Genomic DNA, 25,143 nt, shown 5'->3' with positions numbered 1-25,143 from the left:
CCATGGAAAATAAATATATCTAAAAAATTGTTTTCAAAGCCTAAGAACAGGGGGAAACACATTAATAGCAGAATACATTACAAAAATTCATTTTATTTCTTGTATTGGATTGGACTGCGACTACTGTAGCAGCCGTAGAAGGCACTTTTCACATCATTTCACAATGACAGGGGGCTGAAATGAACCATCGCATCGAGGTAACCCCTACTCTTCCAAAAGATGCTTTCTTTGAAGTGCACACAAGCCAGATGTGTACACTGGAGCTTACATTTTTAAGTCCATATCCAAGAAGACTTGGTTCTACCAACTGTACGTTGGAAAAGGAGCAGCTCAAACCAGTACTGAAGTTATCAAGGCTATACAGTAGTTGGCAATGCCCCAGACTTACCCCTCGGCCACTCAACTCGTCCAAATGCAAAAAAATGTAGGAAACTTTAATAAAGGGTATAACGAAAGTCAGTTCCTTGTAAATAAATGAAATAATGTGATACCTTTAAAATAAGTCTCAATATAAGGCTTATTAGTGGAAATGTTTTTTATTTCAGAGGGAAAAAAAAAGCATCATTATTTTTTGACATTACCACATCAAAAATGATTCACTCCCTGCATATGATCTGAGAAATTAACTTGAACTTAGCAAGCATTTAAAGAAATCTGGCACTCAAATGAGAAACAACAAGGAAGTTTACAATCAACTAGACAAGTTTACGTCAGCTTCCCTCGAGACATAGGCTGTTCCCTACAGATATGAATGAACTTGTGCACTCCAATAATATTCAAACAATGAAACAATTTATTTTGACATTAAAAACATGTTTCTTTAATTTCTGAATGAGAATTTTTTGAGGTGGAATTTATTATACCCAAGGAAAATGTAAATTAATAGTTTGCCTGCAAAACCTAAACTAGGCTAGACAGACAGGCACACTCAACATTTGTGAGATGGGATTTGGCTATCAGGTCATCCTAAAATTTTGCTTAAAATTGTTCTCATGCATTTATTCTAGTAGCATTTTATAGTGATCTTTCAAGGTGTTAGTAATAGTTGGCCCAGTGCGTATTGATAAAATAATATGAGTCATAAAACGGGTTGAAATCAATAAACAAGCTGCATAAAAGAGAGCGGATTAGGGATGATCTGTATATTTTAATATGGGGCATTTTTATCACACATTTTGGAATATAATTTATGATAACCATCTTCAACAATCTCAAATGAACAGAAAAGGAAGCTAATTTTCATTTAATATCTAGAAATCATTTGGAATAAATGCCGGTCTAAAATAAACACCCCTTAAATGACTGTAAACAAAAATTGTGGAAACAACATATTCTCAACACATTCTATTAATGTTGTATTCTAGGAGAACTACACTTTTTCTAAGATGATTAGGATCAAAATTATTTGTGGCAAAGACAAGCCATACCAGTCACTCGTCGCAAAAATCAATTTTGTGTTATTAATACAGGCTTAGAGAGTAAAATAATAGCTATAAAATGGTAAAAAATCATTCAAATCACACATTTCCTTATGAAGTTACAAGCGTTTAACCACACAGCTGTTTAAAGAACAATATATGAGAAATCAGCCTGTAAAGTTTATGATTTATGGCATTTCCCATGCAAAATCTTTAAATCCTTAAATTGTGTTGTTTTAACATTGAAAATTTGGAAAATAACAGCATAGGATGGTGTGTAGATATATAAAGGTTAGTTTAGTGCAATAAAATAGATTTTTAAAAATTTGATATTTTAGCATGTTTTGGCCATTTTCTCTGAAACATGATTTGCGACGAGTGACTGGTTTGGCTTGTCTTTGCCACATTTATGATCAAGCAATAATATATTTTGTCGGTAATTATGTGTTGTAGTTCTGTGAAATTCAGGGCGTTTATTCGAGTATACGTATCCATTTTATACCAAAAAAAAATAACAAACGCCTCCCTTGAATAAATTTCCCCTCAAAAAACCTTCTAAACATAAATTCCCCTAGACATTTATTTGAATATAAAACACAGTATCTACACTATTTAAGATCATTGTTTGTAGAAGTGGTTTGGCGCAGTGGGAATGGTTGGTTTCCCAACCTCGAGGTCGGGGTTTCAATCACCTCAAAGTAGTTTTTTAACTATTTAACTTCATTTTGATCTCTCTTGGTTTACTGATACCATTTTATTACTTTACAACACATCATTTTAACATGTTTGTCAAAAAATACTGTTGCCACAGAAACCAAACAACAAACTGCTCTTTCTATGGATATAGAATAATTTGAACAATGCAGTTGTCATGGGCATTGAGAAGAAAACGAAATTCACACAGGTGTATCAAATTTTGATACCATTGACCATGGAGTCATAGATCCATGCATTGATAAATAGGATGTAATAGGTTAATTTTCTACGCTTCTCTGCAGACAATGAAAGGACCGTTTCATATGTCCTTGGGCTTTCGTAATATGACCTAAAAAAGGCACCAAACTAAAACGGTTGCCATAGTTTTATCTAACAAATGATAGTTTATGGATCATGACAAAAAAACTTGTTTTTAGTGAGAAAATTATTGGAAATAATAACTGGCTGACTGATAAAAAATAATAATAATATACAATCAGTACAATAACATACAATCATCATACGATTACAGTATTATTATTTAATAAGAATACCAATATTTTGTTTCAGATCACAGTTTGAAGTTCATACTGTTATTATAATTTATAATTTCAATTTTAAATTGGATTTTTCATGTACTTTATTTTTTTCATATCTGTAGTGTAAAACTGATGTCAATGAAATTATCAAGAAGACAGAAAAAAAAATTAAATTACAGAATATTTTAGAATAAACATTAAAACATAATATGGTTTCAAAATTAAATATCCTTAACAGAAATATTGTACTAAAAGTCATTAAGATTATTTATCATGGCCCTGTACCTTTTATTAGGAAATTTCACCTAAAATTTTCCAAGTTGCCGTGTACAGTAAACAGTACCAATTCTTTGTCTACCAGTAAAGTTAGTCATTTAAATATAATTCAAAGTTTTTTTTTGTCTGAACCATAATGAATTTTAATTTAGGAAGGTAAATCTAACATTCATTTGGTTTTGGTAATATTGTTTGCAGACATAGAGTATGTATTTTTTTACATATAATAAACTATATTCAATCAATTACCTTTAATTGTAACAATTTTAATTTCATGGATTAACTGAAAAGGCATCAATTCAATTAAGCAAGTTTTAATAGTTTTGATGCCCTTAGAAAAATGACAATAATAAATACATAACAATAATAGAAATAGGCCCGCACAATAAGAATAAAAGCTAATAGTTAAATAAAATAGACAATACATATATTCTGAAAGTCAGTAACAAAAACATCACTTCATCAAGTGAAAACTTTTGTCCAAATGTGGATGTTTATATTTCAGTACATTATCTACTTAGGTACTTTTAGTTTTTCACGCTGTAAATTTGGTTTTGTTTTTTGAAACTAGATTATCAATAAATACGATTTGTATCAACCCCACCTTGGTTAATCTTGTAACACCTTGGGTGTCTCATTATTTAATCATTATACCTACAGACATTGTATGCAGGCTTAGGACCTACTTAAGACCCACGACTAACTGTGCACTCAACAATTCAGAACAAACATGAGCTTTGTCCCAACAAGCAAACTGTGCACTATTTTGCATGAATAATGTCTGGCTTGAGGTTGGAAAAATTAACCTTCAAATAATAGTTTATCTGATTTTTTAATTTTTTTTTTAAATGAATAATTTATCTGATTTTACTTCATTATTTATATTGTGTTTTGTAGTATTGTTACGGTTCGTTCCACAACTTTTTAGCATGCAAAACATTAAATTTTTTATTCCCTTATACTAATGCTTGCCTGCGTGCAATACGATAACTGACGATGGTAGTAGTACTGACGAAACATTTTTTGGGGCCGTTAATATTGAATTAAATATAGGCTTTGCCTAAGATAAAATATGTTGTGTTGTTTTTGAAAATTATTAACTGTCTACTGTTAAATCATTCCTTTGGCAATAGTTTATCAGTTTTAACAGTAAACGGTTTTAAACCCATTCCCCATCTTGGCTACCTGTGAACGTATGAAATGCCCTTCAGATCTTATCTAAGCTGGCCAGAGATGACAAAACCCTTGCATTGGATGGGCGAGTCGAGTGGCTGAGCGGCAAGGCAAGGGCGCCGCTAGCTACAGCCTTAACATCGGTGCTGGTTCAAGCTGCTCCTCGCCCATGGGTTCGGTTGTTAGAACCAAGTCTTCTCGGATAAGGACTTAAAATGGAGGTCCTGTGTATACATCTGGCTCGTGTGCACTTTAAAGAACCCATTGCATCTTTTGGAAGAGCAGGGGGTTACCCCGACGTTATGGTTCATTTCAGCCCCTGTCGTTGTGGAATGATGTACTGTAGCTACCGTAAAGTGCCTCTTTACAGCTGCCAGGTAGTCACGGACCACGCCCATACGCAATTCAGCACAATGATGCTGCAAGTTATGGGCTGTTCTCCTACCTTTACCTTTATAGTATACATAACATAATTAGGATCGATCAGTGGCGTATCAAGGGGTCTGGAAATGGGGGAGGCTGATGTGCAAGCGAAGGTCATGTTTGGGGATGAATGATAGGTATAGGGGTGCTAGCTCGCAAAATAAGGTGATTTTAGGTGACTTTAAACTACTTGAGCCATTTTTTTGCGTCGACTAGGGGACGCATTTATCTTTTTAGGTACGGTAGTCTTGATCCATTATTGAAATCTACAATAAGCTGGCCACAAATGACAAAACCCTTGGATTGGATATATTTGGTGTCAACACTAATCTAACACTAGTCTAAAGGCGGCTTATTTCTAGTGGGGTGCTTCTGGTGGTGTTTGAGCAGTACACAATAAAACAATCCCCTAATCGTTTTAGAGATCTCCAAAGTACAGCACACATTGGCTACCATCAGTTTAAAAAAAATAAATATATTGTTAGCTAAGTTGCAAAGTTGCCATATAGTTCTATAGTACAGTACTGTGATGATACGCCACTGTAAAAACGAATATTATAGTGAGAAGTGAACGACGTCTATTAATTCCCTGGGTTCCAGTGATTGGTCTCACTAAAGCAGCTCATTGTCAATGGTGCCGACCCAACAGGACCTTCCTAAGAAAATCAGTAAAATCCGTATTTTTAACATGATATTATGCAAATTCTATAAGAGACAATGTGATATGACCCTGCACCAGTCTTTAAACTGTGATGTCACTGATGTTAAAGCAAAAGTGTAATATAAAAGAATGATCGGTTAGCGAGCGCTATCGGATAACAAGTTGACCTCATTTCTATCATCAACCACTCAGATGTATGCATTTCATATTTCCTATGAGCCAGTGATGCCACTGTCAAATTTTTGATCTATATCAGGTATTTTCTTGTACTGTAACGGCGCATGTTATTAATCTGGATTCTGCTAACCATTAGATAGTGTGTGTTTGTGTGCGTGAGTGAACAAAGCTTATAATTTTATAAAATAATTTTGCATTGGTCTGGGCAAGTCAAAGCCTATAACCAGAGCAGGATGTGCTATAATAATTTAAAATCGTAGTATAATAAAAAAGCACCTCCATTCGCTAACCTAGGACTACTGCCGGCTACATCATATACATGCCTACAACTAATTAAGGCGAATACAGATCATTTCGGTCGCGCCTTCATTTCGGCCGCGCCCTATTGTTATGCATTTCGGTCACGGTTCACAGCTGCGGTATGGAATGCCAATGTACAAGCTACAGCTTATTTACAATGTTTAGCAAGTACATTCGGTAGTATTCTAAATAAATTTTACTTTGTATTTGTTTCAGTTTCAGATTATTAGGCTCTTGATAGGAGAATGAGTATTTGATTTGATTATTATTTATGGGTTTTTTAAGATTGTTATTGTTTTGAAATTAGTTTAAATTTTAGAATTTTTAGTTACAATTATTAGTAGTGTTGTATATTTAAAACCCATATGTTTTTTTCTTGCAGTTCCCAGAAGTAAAAGTCATGTGTACAGCTATAGTATGTATAGGCCTATACAAAATCTCTCCTAAATATATACAAACCATAGCTTTTAACATATCATTTTAATTTATTTATTTATTTCCACAAAACCACCCTTGGAAGGGTGAAGCAATATGTACAGAACAGCGCATTAAAAACCATCGAAGACAATACATTAAAAATGGTGATAATAAATTATAAATACTATCAAAATAAAACGAGAGACAAGAGTACCCTTAATTGAAGATGGTCCATTATTAAACTAGAACCTAACACGGGAAGCGGAGTTATTACTAAAGATTGGCGATATAACAAAGTCCAACTAAAAGCCTTTTATTAGGTAGGACCTAAATTAATGAGGTAACAGGAGTGCTCCAACAAAATTTAGGAATACGATTGTGGCCTTCAGGAGCTTATTTTGAAACTTATTCAGTTATTATTAGTAAAAAGAGATCCACAATTCAGCACATTGATTGCCATACTTTAAAATACATGTTTTTATTTAACAATTTATAATTTAAAACTAGGTATAAAAAAGTCAATCTTGAATATAAATAAACCACATTTTAACATATTTTGTATACGTTTTTATTTTAACAATATATAATTTGAAAACCAAAAGGTCCAGATTAATCTCAGATAAGAAATTATAATACTCGAAGTATTTATAATTTAGACGGTATATTTGCAATACATTTTTTCTCCTTAATTTTCTTCTAGTCTCCAGACATCTCCTGCCATAAATAATTAGACATATTACGTTATAATACTGTTAACTATTTCCCATTCACATATAGATCAGAAAGGCTGTTTCTGTAAAAAGAAAACACTGTATTACAATTAGTCAAAAAATAGTAAAATAAAAATAACTGTTTTCGTGTTTAACAAACGGTAGGTCTAGGCCTATACTGCTTAGGATCTTATCATACATTCGCGGTCGGGCCTTCGGCGCTCCATACACTGCGACCGAAATAAATAACCAAAAAAGCGCGACCGAAGTGAGGGCGTGACCGAAATGATCGGATACCATTAAGACAAGGCCGGGTCTAGGCCTAGCAGTATAAAAACTAAGGCTATGGTGGTGATAGGATACGGCCTGGCTAGCCTAGGCCCTATCCACCACCACCACCCACCCCCAACCCACCACTTTCTTCAGGTTTAGCCTAGGCTAGGCTTACCTGGGGCCTAAAACACAAACAAACTAATAAAAAGCCCAATAAATAAACTTACCAGAGTGATAGATATAACATCTTGAAGGTGCAGACCTTCTTCCTCTTTAATAACTTTCGGGGGATTTTCTGTAATATACAAACGTTCGTCTCCAAGAACTGCATACTTAAACTTCAATGCTTTCTTCTCTTTAGCGGAATTTACTATGCAGGCTTCGTAGGCCTGTATCCTGTCAAATACATCCTGAGCTAGGTTCACCTTCAAGAAATTCTCAAGCTTCAGGTTGCGTTTCGACACAATGGCTAGCCCATTTCGCGCCATGCAATCATCTCTCTAGGTACTCAGCTTCTTGTGGTTCAAAAAATTGCTTAGTATACTTGAAGTCAATATGCACACCTACTTAAACTCGGGTAAAAGTTTCTACTAGGCCTAGTAAATACTTAGGCATCACAGCCCTGACTAGCTTGCTCTGTGTGCTATACAGGCTGTCAGAGAGGTAAACAAACATCGTCTCGCCGCCTGGGCTACTCATCAAGGCTTACTATCGGTAGTATACCACAAGAGGGCGACATTTTATTTTATAATAGAACACAAAATGTAATTCCGTATTCATTGATTAAATTTGATATATCATATCAGTTATATATCTGAGTATATTACGCAGATATTTTTTCAGAACTTACAGATTTATTAGATGAGAAGCTGGATTAAAAATAAATGTTCAAAAGCCTACCACTCCAAACAACAACGATTTAACCATAGAGCTATTAAACAACTAGAGTGCTGACAAGATGGCGGAACAATGCAGAATTATGTATGTGTACCATCCAAGATGGCCGTCGTAGTAAAGCGCCACCTTCAGGCTTAGTATACATATTATTACCAGGCTTAGTATTCATATTATTACCATAAATAAGCCGTCTGACTGACTATTATTTTATTAATGATAATGGGTAATTATAATAACAAATTATTAAACTATCGTAGCCAAAACGAGGCCAAGTGGAGCATCCTATTCAAAAATAAAGTACCAAGAAATGAAAATTAAAATTGTGTAGATTACGCCCATACCCCGCAACGCTCGAGTTTCAAACATGATGTACTGAACGTTCTGTGTAAATTGAGGGCGCAATTGCAAACGACGGTGCTTAGGCGAAATTTGATTGGCTGAATCTATGGCAGCCATCTTGGATGGTACACACACACAGTTCTGCGTATTTCGAACATCGAATACATTGCGGTTAGCGCTCTAGTATTCTTATTATACCTCTATGGATTTAACTTAATTACCGGGACCCATAGTACAGTCCGCCCTCTATTGACTTAAACTTTTCGCTTTCTCACAAGTTGTTATTAATTTTCTCTATGTTTATATCAGTATTACCTAAATGTGAAACATTTAAGCTAAAACGTATATAAAACAGTTTTATTTGAACAAATATAGAATTTTTAGCACTTTTTTCTTAAATTTCAGAAACATAGAAAATAATATATGTGAATATATCAGAAGCAACTCAATGCAAATTAAATACATTTAAACAGGCCTATACAATACCGTATTATAACTACCTTTACTTAATTAACGAATACATTTAATTTGAAAAAATAACTTTTGATTTTTCAACAAAAATCGACGGATGCAATAATCCTCTAAATTTTAAAGCAAAATTTTAAATGCTTACTAAAATATTAGATAATAAAAAAAATATTTAATTTATAAAAAAAAATAAAAAATATGGAACGCTTCACGATTTTGCGTGTCATCCTTGCGCAGGGGCCATGCTAATCTTCTCTGTATCGTTCCAATTTTAGTATATGTACTGCCGAAGCAAGTACATTTATGGAGGAAAAACATATTTCTATATATCTCTGGCTCAATTTGACGTTACCAAAGAAGATGTCGATTTTAATAATCATATAAAATTCACATTGCATTTAAATAGAATGGACAAGTTACAAATCCTCATTTTTTGTTTTAAAATAATTATCTTGAGAATATTTTGGTTAATAAGTTGTTAATCATTATGAAATAAATTTGATAATCATATTTCAGTTAACAGCCAATAGATTCTTATAATGGCTAAATTTAAATATGAATAGGACGGGTATCCTTTCTGTAGCAACGCAACCAAGCATGTTACGGTTGAAATCTCCATTGTTTATAACTATCGTGAACCGACAGGCAGCATTTAGTTTCGTCATTTACTTAAATTCTAGGCCATTATAATTTGTTATGCTGAAATGAAATTTCCGATAATTTTGATGTGCCTTAAGAAGTGCAGTTAATATCACAGTATTCGATGTTGTAGAAATATAATATAGGTCCCACACTTCGGCACGTTTCTTAATTAAGACTGTGGTGAGTAGAGAGAGTCTGACAACAATGTTTAGTACATTAATAATAGCTTGAAAATGTGACAGTAACACTGTATGTATTAAATATGTTTCAAATGTGTATTAATTCTTCTCACAATCTTAAGAAGAGAGGTCTATGAAATAATGAAAATGGTAACAATCAGCTGAGTGTCAAATGATTCAATTATTTTAATAGAAAAGACAAATTTCTGGGATGAGGATCATGGGCGTATAGGCTAAGTGTCTTATTCATTCCTCCCCATCCGGCGGAAAGTTACTAGTTCCGCTGTGGGGTTAAAATACCGGTAATATTACTAAAAACTATCAAGATAGGCCTAAGTAAAAGTATTCATTCGTCCAAACGTATAAATAAAGTTTGGAAATTTACTTTCCATTGGCGTGTATACACAAGTAAACAAAGATTCATACGTACGAACGAAACACATTAAAATATTCTCACAATAGGTTTAAAATAGCCCCTACATAAAAGTACATTGCATTTAAAATTCAAATTTAAGTGAAAGACAAAACACACACACACAAATAAATAAAACTGCCATGAGTAATTTTAAGATTTAAGTATTAATTTTTTATATGGATATTGCGCATTCTCTAATTTTCGCACCCCAGGCCGTTTCGTACCTTCTCTCAGGACATAACCAGACTAGGCCCCTGATATAATTGGAATAAATTTTAAAAATCATATTTTAGTTATCAGCCGATAGATTCTTATAATGGAGACAATTTCAATATGAATAGGATGGGTATCATTTTCTATAGCAACGCAGCCGATTCCGTTTGGTTTGAAAGCTCTATTGTTTATAACTATTGAACCGACAGGCAGCATTTATTTTCCTCCTTTACTTCAATTGTTTACTTATCTTACATAACATTATAATTTTGAAAGGTAAATGGGAAAAACCCATAAAACAGCAACCGGCCATGTAATGCAAAACAATTTAAAATTAAAATTAATATTAAAAAAATTGTATTCAATATCCAGGTAACAGCGATGCAAACAAGAAGATGTGTATAAGAGACAGATATATATATATATATATATATATATATATAGGTCCTACACTTTCGTCACATTTCTCTTACGACTGTGGTGAGTATACAGAGAGCATGACGACAATTCATTCTTCTCACAATCTTAAAAATAGAGAGGTGCAGTGTAAGAAATAATGAGTCTTCTCTCTTTTTTTTTTTTTTTTTTTTTTTTTTTTTTTGCTTTTTATAAACGAATCTTGTAAATACGTGGCTCAAAAAGTTGTTTTAATTTTATATAACCAAAAATTCATACCGAACACTTTAAATTAGGCCTATTCATCACAAAACACACACATAATAAAACTTACATGAGTAATTTTAAGTATTAAGTTTTTAGTGGAATATGGATTTAGTTAATTCCACATTCTCAATTTTCGCACCCCAGCCCGTTTCGCACCTCCCAGACAAAACCAGCCTACGCCCCTGATAATTGTTTGTGTCGCAACACAACCAAACATCATGTAAGTATAGGCTAGCCTATGACGGTAATAATCAATATTGATTTTCCTGCCGGTCGGGCTAATAAGCTATTGTACTATTTTAAAAATCGAAAGGACCACTGATTAATCTCAGATAAGAAAGTAGGCTCTAATACATAATCCAAGTGTAGGAAATGCACGCCGTTATAGGATTCAATATTTCGACATTAATTATGTCATAATCAGAAATGATGAGGATGATTACATAATTAATTTCGAAATAACAGGTAAATCCCAACACGATGGCGTGCATTTCAATAGCCTACGTGAAATATGCATTATACTATTGTAAAGCTTTGGTAAAATGGAAATCAGAAATAAATTCAGTAGGAAGAAATATCAGTAGGAATAATGTCATTAACAAAGGAAAAATCCTACTCATATGGTAATTTGGTGTTCATAGCATAATTAGCAAAGTACAGTATCTGTTATTTCTTCACTGTATTAACTGGGCTAATTATTTATTAGGTTGTATATATTTATTTTACTAAATTTACCATAGAGCATCATCATTATTTATTTAAGTACAGTAAATACGGTACAATTTAATATCCATTACTAAATTCACTCATCATAGAGCATACTAACTTCTGTTGTATTTTTTAAGTATTAACTAGGCTATTTATTTATTTATTAGGTTGTATTTATCAGTATTTATTTTACTAATACTAAATTTACCATTGAGCATATCATAATTTCTGTTTATTGTATTTCTTTTAAGTATCATATTACATGAATAAATACAATCTGGTTAGGTTGTATTTATTTCAGTACAGTACATACAATCTAATAATACCTGTATTTATTTTTCACGTAAGTGTAGTAAATATTATAATACATTTAATAATAATAAAAATACAACCCAATAATAAAAATAAGTTCACTTATCAAAATGCACGCCATCTTCTCGGGATTCAATATTTCGACATTATAATTATGTCATCATCAGGAATGTTGGGCCTGATATATTAGGCTTTATTACTAAATTCACTCATAGAGCTTTATAATTTCTATTGTATTTCTTTAAGTATCACAAATTTAGTTAAATAAATACAACTTGGTATATTATTTAAGTAAATACAATCTAAAAATTAGGCCTATTAATTTAATGTACTGTACAATATAGTATATGATACTTTAATAGCAAATACAACCCAATAAATTAGTTTGTTGTATTAAGATTGTTGTATTATATCAGATTGAAATCCACTGAACTTTTATCGCTTGAAAACCGTCAGGAACTGATTTTAATTTCTTTTGTTTGTAAATGCTTTTTGGTCATATTGACTGTTCAATAATAAAAGAATAATCTATCAGTCAATACTAGACATCTAACCACCCTTACATTTAATCATTTGTATTCTCGTACTGTTGTTCATCATAATTCTGTTATAGTACTTTTCCCCCGAATTTTCTAAACTTTCTAGCTCAAAAGCAGCCCCGACTTAACTTAATATCAACCTAATCATTAACAGATTTTTGCATTAATAATAACTAATAACAAATTGAACAATGTATTTGAAAAATTGTAATAATTTTAGTATTAATTATTTAATCAATTATAATTACATATTAATTAGCTGATTTATTAGGTTGTGTTATTAGTAAATGTAGGCCTACTATATCAGTGGTTATGGTTGTGAGTTTAATTTTGTAAGATTAGGGCTCCCCCTGATTAAAAAAATTGTATTCAATATCCAGGTAACAGCGATGCAAACAAGATATACATTGCCCGAAGATTGGCATTATCAAGTGGCTCTCGTATTACATAAAGCATACGGTACCTAAGAAACAAATATTAAAGATTCTATCAGATCACCAATAAAATATTGAATTGAAATTTAAATAATTTGCATGTTCCTTGATTTAAAGTACATACAGTAATTGAATATCAAGATTTTTTTTTAAATTTCAAATTTGTAAGCAATATCCTAAACAGTAATATAGTACTGTAGTATGTATGGGGTGCCTCTTATTTCCCGTTTATTTTTCTTTGTATATTTTATCGTACAGTAATTAATTAATTTAATGTAAGATTTAAATATTGATAAAGAACTATGATTGTATGCTTGTCTTAATTATGCTTTTTAAATAAATATACTTAGTGAAACGCAAGTTTTTGTATAAAATGTGTTGTGTGTATACGAACAATATCATGTCAATTTTAAGAATTAGTTCAAATATACATTAAACATTAGCTGAACCATAGAGGTATTTATTTTTATACCTACATGGTTGAACACATAACATTCAATGAGGAAGCAAACAATTTCCATTACCATTTTAGTATCACACTTAAATATACAATAATCTTAACAAAATTCTATTAGGTATTTGTTTAAGTTACAAAATTAAATACTATTATTTGCTTGTATTATTGTTGTTGTTAAATGCACTATACATTTCGTAAATAAATTCAGGTATTATTGATTGTATTTACTTGCATAAATACAGTAACCATAAATACAACCAGACTGTTTTTATTCAAGTAAATGTACTATGATACTTAAAAGAAATACAAAAAAAAATAAAAAAAATAAAAAAAATACAGAAATGATGAATATTTAGTTAATAAATAAAAAAATTAATATATGATACTAATTCAACTTAACAAATCTTTTAATAAAATAATAATTATGAGCTGATTTATGAAGTTGTTATTAAGTTACTAAATACAACAAACTTAAAGTATCATAGAGTACATTAAATTAAATAAATACAGCCTCATAGGCCTGATTATTAGATTGTCATATATAGTACAGTACATTAAATAAATACAGCTTAGTAGGCCTAATTATTAGATTGTATTTACTTAAATAAATACAACCTAACCAGGTTGGAATAAGTAATTGTGTGATACTTAAAGAAATACAACAGAAATTATGATGCTCTATTCTATGAGTGAACTTAGCAATAAATACAACCTAAGGCCTATAAAGAAATAAGTGAACTTATTTCTATTATTAGGTTGTATTATTACTGTTATTAAATGTACTATAATATTTAATACGTAAATAAATACAGATGTTATTAGATTGTATTTACTGTGATAAATGATAAATTTAGTAAAATAAATATTTACTTACAACCTATTATAAATAATTAGCCTAGTTTAATACAATGGAGAAATAACTGATACTGTACTTATTATGCTATGAACACCGTCTTCACCACCTGCATCCGCCCCAGCAACATTATCGAAAATGAACAGTTCGGTATAAAAAAATATAATGGTTATAAGATAAGATAATATTTAAGAAGTAGAAAATTGAAATATTACTTGAAGGATTTTATTGAAATAATGTATTAAAATATCAAATACAAATCTTCGTTTTTGGCTTCAAACGAACTATGTTATGAATATTTGGGTTGTTTATCGTTAGGAAAATTATGTTATAACCATATTGGAAAATCAGCCATGATAGTAAATATATCAATATTAATAAAGCGGATTTCTTTTAGGTAAAAACCACTGGTTGGTTGTTGATCAACCAACCAACCAACCAACCAACCAGTGGTTTTACCTCAAAAAACATATTTTGACACATGATGTACCGAAAGTTTATGATTTTGCTATAGAAATTTGAAGGGACAGAGAGAAATAAATTCTGCGTACCACCGGTACCATTGTAAATGCACAATGAAAAGAGAGCGTTCAAAGTTCAAATCGGATCGCTATTGAACTTAATGCTTGGTTGCGTTGCAGGATATCCGCCCTATTCATATTGAAATTTCTATTGTATATATATCTCTCGGCAGTGTATAAAATATAGTTAACAAAATTATTTCATAATGATTAATAACTTATTATGCCAAATATTCATAGCAGGATTCGTTTAAAGTAAAAAACGAAGATTTGTAACATGTCCACCTTATTTTAAGGTCATAATATTTTAATTCATGTAATAAAATCGACATCATTCTAGGCGACGTCAAATTGAGTCAGAGATATATACAAATATGTTTTTCCTCCATAATTGTACTTGCTTCGGCAGTACATATACTAAAATTGGAACGATACAGAGAAGATTAGCATGGCCCCTGCGCAAGGATAAATCAGCCAAGATAGTAAATATATCAATATAAATAAAGCGGATTTCTTTTAGGTAAAAACCACTGGTTGGTTGTTGATCAACCAACCAACCAACCAACCAGTGGTTTTACCTCAAAAAACATATTTTGACACATGATGTACCGAAAGTTTATGATTTTGTTATAGAAATTTGAAGGGACAGAGAGAAATAAATTCTGCGTACCACCGGTACCATTGTAAATGCACAATAAAAAGAGAGCGTTCAAAGTTCAAATCGGATCGCTATTGAACTTAATGCTTGGTTGCGTTGCAGGACATCCGCCCTATTCATATTGAAATTTCTATTGTATATATATCTCTCGGCAGTGTATAAAATATAGTTAACAAAATTATTTCATAATGATTAATAACTTATTATGCCAAATATTCATAGCAGGATTCGTTTAAAGTAAAAAACGAAGATTTGTAACATGTCCACCTTATTTTAAGGTCATAATATTTTAATTCATGTAATAAAATCGACATCATTCTAGGCGACGTCAAATTGAGTCAGAGATATATAGAAATATGTTTTTCCTCCATAAATGTACTTGCTTCGGCAGTACATATACTAAAATTGGAACGATACAGAGAAGATTAGCATGGCCCCTGCGCAAGGATGACACGCAAAATCGTGAAGCGTTCCGTATTTTTTTTTCACTAATCTAAACAATATATTTTACCGTCTGTTATTTTAGTAAATATTTCAAATTTCGTTTTAATATTTAGTGGATTACTACAGCAGTCAAATTTTGTTGGAAAATCAAAAGTTATTTTTTCTAATTAAATGTATTCGTTAATAAAGTAAAGATTAATATGAAATATTTAAATGTATTTAATTTGCAGTGCCGCGAGTTGCTTATGATATAATTACAATCCCTGATATATTCACATATGTTATTTTATATGTTTCTGAAAATAAAATATGCTAAAATTATAGATATGTCCATATAAAACTGTTTTGTCTACGTTATAACTCAGAAGTTTTACATTAAAATATTATAATTGTAATAACAGCAGTAAGAAAAGCGAAAAAAATCTTATTCAAGTTAATTGAGGGCGGGCTGTACAATGGGTCCCGGTGAAGATACTATTTTAATTGTGAAATGTTTGTTGGGCTTTGAGTGATAGGCTTATGAATATTTTAATTAAATTTCTCATCTAACATATCTAGAAGTTCTAATAATTTTATCTGGGTGATATACTACAGCTTTTTAACTGATAGACTATCAAATAATATAATCAACGAATACAGCTGAATTACACATTGGTGCTAAAAAATAAATGTCGCCCTCTTTGTTAATGACCTTCGATAAGTTGTTGATTGAAAGGGACAGCAGGCAAACCTTGATCTCTCAAATAGATTGATTGAACTTCTAGTACCGTATGGTCTGGTTAATTATTCTCTTCAGTTTACCAGGGAGTTGTTAATAGCCACTAACAACCCCCCGAGTTTACATGGGCGTATAAAAATTAAGTATAGACGGAACTTTGATATTTAACTACGTATTATTGACTAGGCCTATTATTGGAAGCAGTTATAGGCTTTTGGTCATTCATGGAGGATTAAGAATAAATTGTATTTTATTTATCACCAATAAAATATTGAATTGAAATTTAAATAATTTGCATGTTCCTTGATTTAAAGTACATACAGTAATTGAATATCAAGATTTTTTTTTTATTTCAAATTTGTAAGCAATATCCTAAACAGTAATATAGTACTGTAGTATGTATGGGGTGCCTGTTATTTCCCGTTTATTTTTCTTTGTATATTTTATCGTACAATAATTATTAATTTAATGTAAGATTTAAAATATTGATAAAGAACTATGATTGTATGCTGGTCTTAATTATGCTTTTTAAATAAATATACTTAGTGAAACGCAAGTTTTTGTATAAAATGTGTTGTGTGTATACGAACAATATCATGTCAATTTTAAGAATTAGTTCAAATATACATTAAACATTAGCTGAACCATAGAGGTATTTATTTTTATACCTCCATGGCTGAACACATAAAATTCAATGAGGAATCAAACAATTTCCATTACCATTTTAGTATCACACTTAAATATACAATAGTCTTAACAAAATTCTATTAGGTATTTGTTTAAGTTACAAAATTAAATACTATTATTTGCTTGTATTATTGTTGTTGTTAAATGCACTATAATATTATTTAATACATTTCGTAAATAAATTCAGGTATTATTTATTGTATTTACTTGCATAAATACAGTAACCATAAATACAACCAGACTGTTTTTATTCAAGTAAATGTACTATGATACTTAAAAAAAATACAAAAAAAAACAAGAAATGATGAATATTTAGTTAATAAATAAAAAAAATAATATATGATACTAATTCAACTTAACAAATCTTTTAATAAAATAATAATTATGAGCTGATTTATGAAGTTGTTATTAAGTTACTAAATACAACAAACTTAAAGTATCATATAGTACATTAAATTAAATAAATACAGCCTCATAGGCCTGATTATTAGATTGTCATATATAGTACAGTACATTAAATAAATACAGCTTAACAGGCCTAATTATTAGATTGTATTTACTTAAATAAATACAACCTAACCAGGTTGGAATAAGTAATTGTGTGATACTTAAAGAAATACAACAGGAATTATGATGCTCTATTCTATGAGTGAACTTAGCAATAAATACAACCTAAGGCCTATAAAGAAATAAGTGAACTTATTTATATTATTAGGTTGTATTATTACTGTTATTAAATGTACTATAATATTTAATACGTAAATAAATACAGATGTTATTAGATTGTATTTACTGTGATAAATGATAAATTTAGTAAAATAAATATTTACTTACAACCTATTATAAATAATTAGCCTAGTTTAATACAATGGAGAAATAACTGATACTGTACTTATTATGCTATGAACACCGTCTTCACCGCCTGCATCCGCCCCAGCAACATTATCGAAAATGAACAGTTCGGTATAAAAAAAATATAATGGTTATAAGATAAGATAATATTTAAGAAGTAGAAAATTGAAATATTACTTGAAGGATTTTATTGAATTAATGTATTAAAATATCAAATACAAATCTTCGTTTTTGGCTTCAAACGAACCATGTTATGAATATTTGGGTTGTTTATCGTTAGGAAAATTATGTTATAACCATATTGGAAAATCAGCCAAGATAGTAAATATATCAATATAAATAAAGCGGATTTCTTTTAGGTAAAAACCACTGGTTGGTTGTTGATCAACCAACCAACCAACCAACCAGTGGTTTTACCTCAAAAAACATATTTTGACACATGATGTACCGAAAGTTTATGATTTTGTTATAGAAATTTGAAGGGACAGAGAGAAATAAATTCTGCGTACCACCGGTACCATTGTAAATGCACAATAAAAAGAGAGCGTTCAAAGTTCAAATCGGATCGCTATTGAACTTAATGCTTGGTTGCGTTGCGTTGCAGGATATCCGCCCTATTCATATTGAAATTTCTATTGTATATATATCTCTCGGCAGTGTATAAAATATAGTTAACAAAATTATTTCATAATGATTAATAACTTATTATGCCAAATATTCATAGCAGGATTCGTTTAAAGTAAAAAACAAAGATTTGTAACCTGTCCACCTTATTTTAAGGCCATAATATTTTAATTCATGTAATAAAATCGACATCATTCTAGGTGACGTCAAATTGAGTCAGAGATATATAGAAATATGTTTTTCCTCCATAAATGTACTTGCTTCGGCAGTACATATACTAAAATTGGAACGATACAGAGAAGATTAGCATGGCCCCTGCGCAAGGATGACACGCAAAATCGTGAAGCGTTCCATATTTTCATACTAATCTAAACAATATATTTTACCGTCTGTTATTTTAGTAAATATTTCAAATTTCATTTTAATATTTAGTGGATTACTACAGCAGTCAAATTTTGTTGGAAAATCAAAAGTTATTTTTCCTAATTAAATGTATTCGTTAATAAAGTAAAGATTAATATGAAATATTTAAATGTATTTAATTTGCAGTGCCGCGAGTTGGTTATGATATAATTACAACCCCTGATATATTCACATATGTTATTTTATATGTTTCTGAAAATAAAATATGCTAAAATTATAGATATGTCCATATAAAACTGTCTTGTCTACGTTATAACTCAGAAGTTTTACATTAAAATATTATAATTGTAATAACAGCAGTAAGAAAAGCGAAAAAATCTTATTCAAGTTAATTGAGGGCGGGCTGTACAATGGGTCCCGGTGAAGATACCATTTTAATTGTGAAATGGTTGTTGGGCTTGGAGTGATAGGCTTATCAATATTTTAATTCAATTTCTCATCTAACATATCTAGAAGTTCTAATAATTTTATCTGGGTGATATACTACAGCTTTTTAACTGATAGACTATCAAATAATATAATCAACGAATACAGCTTGATTACACATTGGTGCTTAAAAATAAATGTCGCCCTCTTTGTTAATGACCTTCGATAAGTTTTTGATTGAAAGGGACAGCAGGCAAACCATGATCTCTCAAATAGATTGATTGAACTTCTAGTACCGTATGGTCTTGTTAAATATTCTCTTCACTTTACCAGGGAGTTGTTAATAGTCACTAACAACCCCCCGAGTTTACATGGGCGTATACAAATTAAGTACAGACGGAACTTTGATATTTAACTACGTATTATTGACTAGGCCTATTTGGAAGCAGTTATAGGCTTTTGGTCATTCATGGAGGATTAAGAATAAATTGTTTTTTATTTATCACCAATAAAATTTTGAATTGAAATTTAAATAATTTGCATGTTCCTTGATTTAAAGTACATACAGTAATTGAATATCAAGATTTTTTTTTATTTCAAATTTGTAAGCAATATCCTAAACAGTAATATAGTACTGTAGTATGTATGGGGTGCCTCTTATTTCCCGTTTATTTTTCTTCGTATATTTTATCGTACAATAATTATTAATTTAATGTAAGATTTAAAATATTGATAAAGAACTATGATTGTATGCTGGTCTTAATTATGCTTTTTAAATAAATATACTTAGTGAAACGCAAGTTTTTGTATAAAATGTGTTGTGTGTATACGAACAATATCATGTCAATTTTAAGAATTAGTTCAAATATACATTAAACATTAGCTGAAACATAGAGGTATTTATTTTTATACCTCCATGGCTGAACACATAAAATTCAATGAGGAAGCATATCTAGAAGTTCTAATAATTTTATCTGGATGATATACTACAGCTTTTTAACTGATAGACTATCAAATAATATAATCAACGAATACAGCTGAATTACACATTAGCTGCTAAAAAATAAATGTCGCCCTCTTTGTTAATGACCTTCGATAAGTTTTTGATTGAAAGGGACAGCAGACAAACCTTGATCTCTCAAATAGATTGATTGAACTTCTAGTACTGTATGGTCTGGTTAATTATTCTCTTCAGTTTACCAGGGAGTTGTTAATAGTCACTAACAACCCAGACGGAAGTACAGACGGAACTATGATATTTAACTACGTATTATTGACTAGGCCTATTATTGGAAGAAGTTATAGGCTTTTGGTCATTCATGGAGGATTAAGAATAAATTGTATTTTATTTATTACCAATAAAATATTGAATTGAAATTTAAATAATTTGCATGTTCATTGATTTAAAGTACATACAGTAATTGAATATCAAGATTTTTTTTTTTATTTCAAATTTGTAAGCAATATCCTAAACAGTAATATAGTACTGTAGTATGTATGGGGTGCCTGTTATTTCCCGTTTATTTTTCTTTGTATATTTTATCGTACAATAATTATTAATTTAATGTAAGATTTAAAATATTGATAAAGAACTATGATTGTATGCTGGTCTTAATTATGCTTTTTAAATAAATATACTTAGTGAAACGCAAGTTTTTGTATAAAATGTGTTGTGTGTATACGAACAATATCATGTCAATTTTAAGAATTAGTTCAAATATACATTAAACATTAGCTGAACCATAGAGGTATTTATTTTTATACCTCCATGGCTGAACATATAAAATTCAATGAGGAATCAAACAATTTCCATTACCATTTTAGTATCACACTTACAATAGTCTTAACAAAATTCTATTAGGTATTTATTTAAGTTACAAAATTAAATACTATTATTTGCTTGTATTATTGTTGTTGTTAAATGCACTATAATATTATTTAATACATTTCGTAAATAAATTCAGGTATTATTGATTGTATTTACTTGCATAAATACAGTAACCATAAATACAACCACACTATTTTTATTCAAGTAAATGTACTATGATACTTAAAAGAAATACAAAAAAAACCCAGAAATGATGAATATTTAGTTAATAAATAAAAAATTTAACATATGATACTAATTCAACTTAACAAATCTTTTAATAAAATAATAATTATGAGCTGATTTATGAAGTTGTTATTAAGTAACTAAATACAACAAACTTAAAGTATCATATAGTACATTAAATTAAATAAATACAGCCTCATAGGCCTGATTATTAGATTATCATATTTGCTTAAATAATTAGCTGATATATATTATTAAAGTATCATATACTATATAGTACAGTACATTAAATAAATACAGCTTAATAGGCCTAATTATTAGATTGTATTTACTTAAATAAATACAACCTAACCAGGTTGGAATAAGTAAATGTGTGATACTCAAAGAAATACAACAGAAATTATGATACAGCAATAAATACAACCTAAGGCCTATAAAGAAATAAGTGAACTTATTTCTATTATTAGGTTGTATTATTACTGTTATTAAATGTATTATAATATTTAATACGTAAATAAATACAGATGTTATTAGATTGTATTTACTGTGATAAATGATAAATTTAGTAAAATAAATATTTATTTACAACCTTTTATAAATAATTAGCCTAGTTTAATACAATGGAGAAATAACTGATACTGTACTTCGCTTATTATGCTATGAACACCGTCTTCACCCCCTGCATCCGCCCCAGCAACATTATCGAAAATAAACAGTTCGGTATAAAAAAAATATAATGGTTATAAGATAAGATAATATTTAAGAAGTAGAAAATTGAAATATTACTTGAAGGATTTTATTGAAATAATGTATTAAAATATCAAATACAAATCTTTGTTTTTGGCTTCAAACGAACAATGTTATGAATATTTGGGTTGTTTATCGTTAGGAAAATTATGTTACAACCATATTGAGAAATCAGCCAAGATAGTAAATATATCAATATTAATAAAGCGGATTTCTTTTAGGTAAAAACCACTGGTTGGTTGTTGATCAACCAACCAACCAACCAACCAGTGGTTTTACCTCAAAAAACATATTTTGGCACATGATGTACCGAAAGTTTATGATTTTGTTATAGAAATTTGAAGGGACAGAGAGAAATAAATTCTGCGTACCACCGGTACCATTGTAAATGCACAAAGAAAAGAGAGCGTTCAAAGTTCAAATCGGATCGCTATTGAACTTAATGCTTGGTTGCGTTGCGTTGCAGGATATCCGCCCTATTCATATTGAAATTTCTATTGTATATATATCTCTCGGCAGTGTATAAAATATAGTTAACAAAATTATTTCATAATGATTAATAACTTATTATGCCAAATATTCATAGCAGGATTCGTTTAAATTAAAAAACGAAGATTTGTAACCTGTCCACCTTATTTTAAGGCCATAATATTTTAATTCATGTAATAAAATCGACATCATTCTAGGCGACGACAAATGGAGTCAGAGATATATAGAAATATGTTTTACCTCCATAAATGTACTTGCTTCGGCAGTACATATACTAAAATTGGAACGATACAGAGAAGATTAGCATGGCCCCTGCGCAAGGATGACACGCAAAATCGTGAAGCGTTCCATATTTTTATACTAATTTAAACAATATATTTTACCGTCTGTTATTTTAGTAAATATTTCAAATTTCGTTTTAATATTTAGTGGATTACTACAGCAGTCAAATTTTGTTGGAAAATCAAAAGTTATTTTTTCTAATTAAATGTATTCGTTAATAAAGTAAAGATTAATATGAAATATTTAAATGTATTTAATTTGCAGTGCCGCGAGTTGCTTATGATATAATTACAACCCCTGATATATTCACATATGTTATTTTATATGTTTCTGAAAATAAAATATGCTAAAATTATAGATATGTCCATATAAAACTATTTTGTCTACGTTATAACTCAGAAGTTTTACATTAAAATTTTATAATTGTAATAACAGCAGTAAGAAAAGCAAAAAAAAATCTTATTCAAGTTAATTGAGGGCGGGCTGTACAATGGGTCCCGGTGAAGATACCATTTTAATTGTGAAATGTTTGTTGGGCTTGGAGTGATAGGCTTATGAATATTTTAATTCAATTTCTCATCTAACATATCTAGAAGTTCTAATAATTTTATCTGGGTGATAAACTACAGCTTTTTAACTGATAGACTATCAAATAATATAATCAACGAATACAGCTGAATTACACATTAGCTGCTAAAAAATAAATGTCGCCCTCTTTGTTAATGACCTTCGATAAGTTGTTGATTGAAAGGGACAGCAGACAAACCTTGATCTCTCAAATAGATTGATTGAACTTCTAGTACCGTATGGTCTGGTTAATTATTCTCTTCAGTTTACCAGGGAGTTGTTAATAGTCACTAACAACCCAGACGGAAGTACAGACGGAACTATGATATTTAACTACGTATTATTGACTAGGCCTATTATTGGAAGAAGTTATAGGCTTTTGGTCATTCATGGAGGATTAAGAATAAATTGTATTTTATTTATTACCAATAAAATATTGAATTGAAATTTAAATAATTTGCATGTTCATTGATTTAAAGTACATACAGTAATTGAATATCAAGATATTTTTTTTAATTTCAAATTTGTAAGCAATATCCTAAACAGTAATATAGTACTGTAATATGTATGGGGTGCCTCTTATTTCCCATTTATTTTTCTTCGTATATTTTATCGTACAATAATTATTAATTTAATGTAAGATTTAAAATATTGATAAAGAACTATGATTGTATGCTGGTCTTAATTATGCTTTTTAAATAAATATACTTAGTGAAACGCAAGTTTTTGTATAAAATGTGTTGTGTGTCTACGAACAATATCATGTCAATTTTAAGAATTAGTTCAAATATACATTAAATATTAGCTGAACCATAGAGGTATTTATTTTTATACCTCCATGGCTGAACACATAAAATTCAATGAGGAAGCAAACAATTTCCATTACCATTTTAGTATCACACTTAAATATACAATAATCTTAAAAATATTCAATTCTATTAGGTATTTATTTAAGTTACAAAATTAAATACTATTATTTGCTTGTATTATTGTTGTTGTTAAATGCACTATAACATTATTTAATACATTTCGTAAATAAATTCAGGTATTATTGATTGTATTTACTTGCATAAATACAGTAACCATAAATACAACCCCACTGTTTTTATTCAAGTAAATGTACTATGATACTTCAATGAAATACAAAAAAACAGGAATGATGAATATTTAGTTAATAAATAAAAAATTTAACATATGATACTAATTCAACTTAACAAATCTTTTAATAAAATCATAATTATGAGCTGATTTATGAAGTTGTTATTAAGTAACTAAATACAACAAACTTAAAGTATCATATAGTACATTAAATTAAATAAATACAGCCTCATAGGCCTGATTATTAGATTGTCATATTTGCTTAAATAATTAGCTGATATATATATTATTAAAGTATCATATACTATATAGTACAGTACATTAAATAAATACAGCTTAATAGGCCTAATTATTAGATTGTATTTACTTAAATAAATACAACCTAACCAGGTTGGAATAAGTAAATGTGCGATACTTAAAGAAATACAACAG

At 29.9% G+C, this 25,143-nt stretch overlaps 1 protein-coding gene and 5 non-coding genes across 7 annotated transcripts in view; 4 read left to right on the top strand and 2 right to left on the bottom strand.

Annotated features, from left to right (window-relative positions):
• LOC117120735 (uncharacterized protein C12orf56-like) overlaps nt 1-7,765 on the bottom strand; it is a 33,170-nt gene extending 25,405 nt beyond the window's left edge. For both annotated transcript variants that reach the window (XM_033265804.1, XM_033265805.1), the window contains exon 1: nt 7,291-7,765. In XM_033265804.1, the coding sequence (XP_033121695.1) occupies nt 7,291-7,551 (261 nt within the window). In that variant the 5' untranslated portion in view covers nt 7,552-7,765. The remainder of the gene's footprint in view (nt 1-7,290) is intronic.
• Nucleotides 7,766-8,959: 1,194 nt separating this feature from the next.
• Nucleotides 8,960-9,066, bottom strand: LOC117120787. Its single transcript, XR_004447423.1, has one exon. It is a non-coding gene; the product is annotated as a U6 spliceosomal RNA (small nuclear RNA).
• A 6,030-nt stretch (nt 9,067-15,096) lies between these two features.
• On the top strand, nt 15,097-15,203 carry LOC117120788. The gene has a single exon (XR_004447424.1). It is a non-coding gene; the product is annotated as a U6 spliceosomal RNA (small nuclear RNA).
• A 533-nt stretch (nt 15,204-15,736) lies between these two features.
• On the top strand, nt 15,737-15,843 carry LOC117120791. The gene has a single exon (XR_004447426.1). It is a non-coding gene; the product is annotated as a U6 spliceosomal RNA (small nuclear RNA).
• Nucleotides 15,844-18,939: 3,096 nt separating this feature from the next.
• On the top strand, nt 18,940-19,046 carry LOC117120794. The gene has a single exon (XR_004447428.1). It is a non-coding gene; the product is annotated as a U6 spliceosomal RNA (small nuclear RNA).
• Nucleotides 19,047-23,014: 3,968 nt separating this feature from the next.
• On the top strand, nt 23,015-23,121 carry LOC117120790. The gene has a single exon (XR_004447425.1). It is a non-coding gene; the product is annotated as a U6 spliceosomal RNA (small nuclear RNA).
• Nucleotides 23,122-25,143: the final 2,022 nt, after the last annotated feature.

Source organism: Anneissia japonica, unplaced genomic scaffold (genome assembly GCF_011630105.1).
Source record: "Anneissia japonica isolate Jap-2015-1 unplaced genomic scaffold, ASM1163010v1 scaffold69_len1423075_cov170, whole genome shotgun sequence".
NCBI lineage: Eukaryota > Metazoa > Echinodermata > Crinoidea > Comatulida > Comatulidae > Anneissia > Anneissia japonica.
This window is presented reverse-complemented; position numbering and strand designations above follow the sequence as displayed.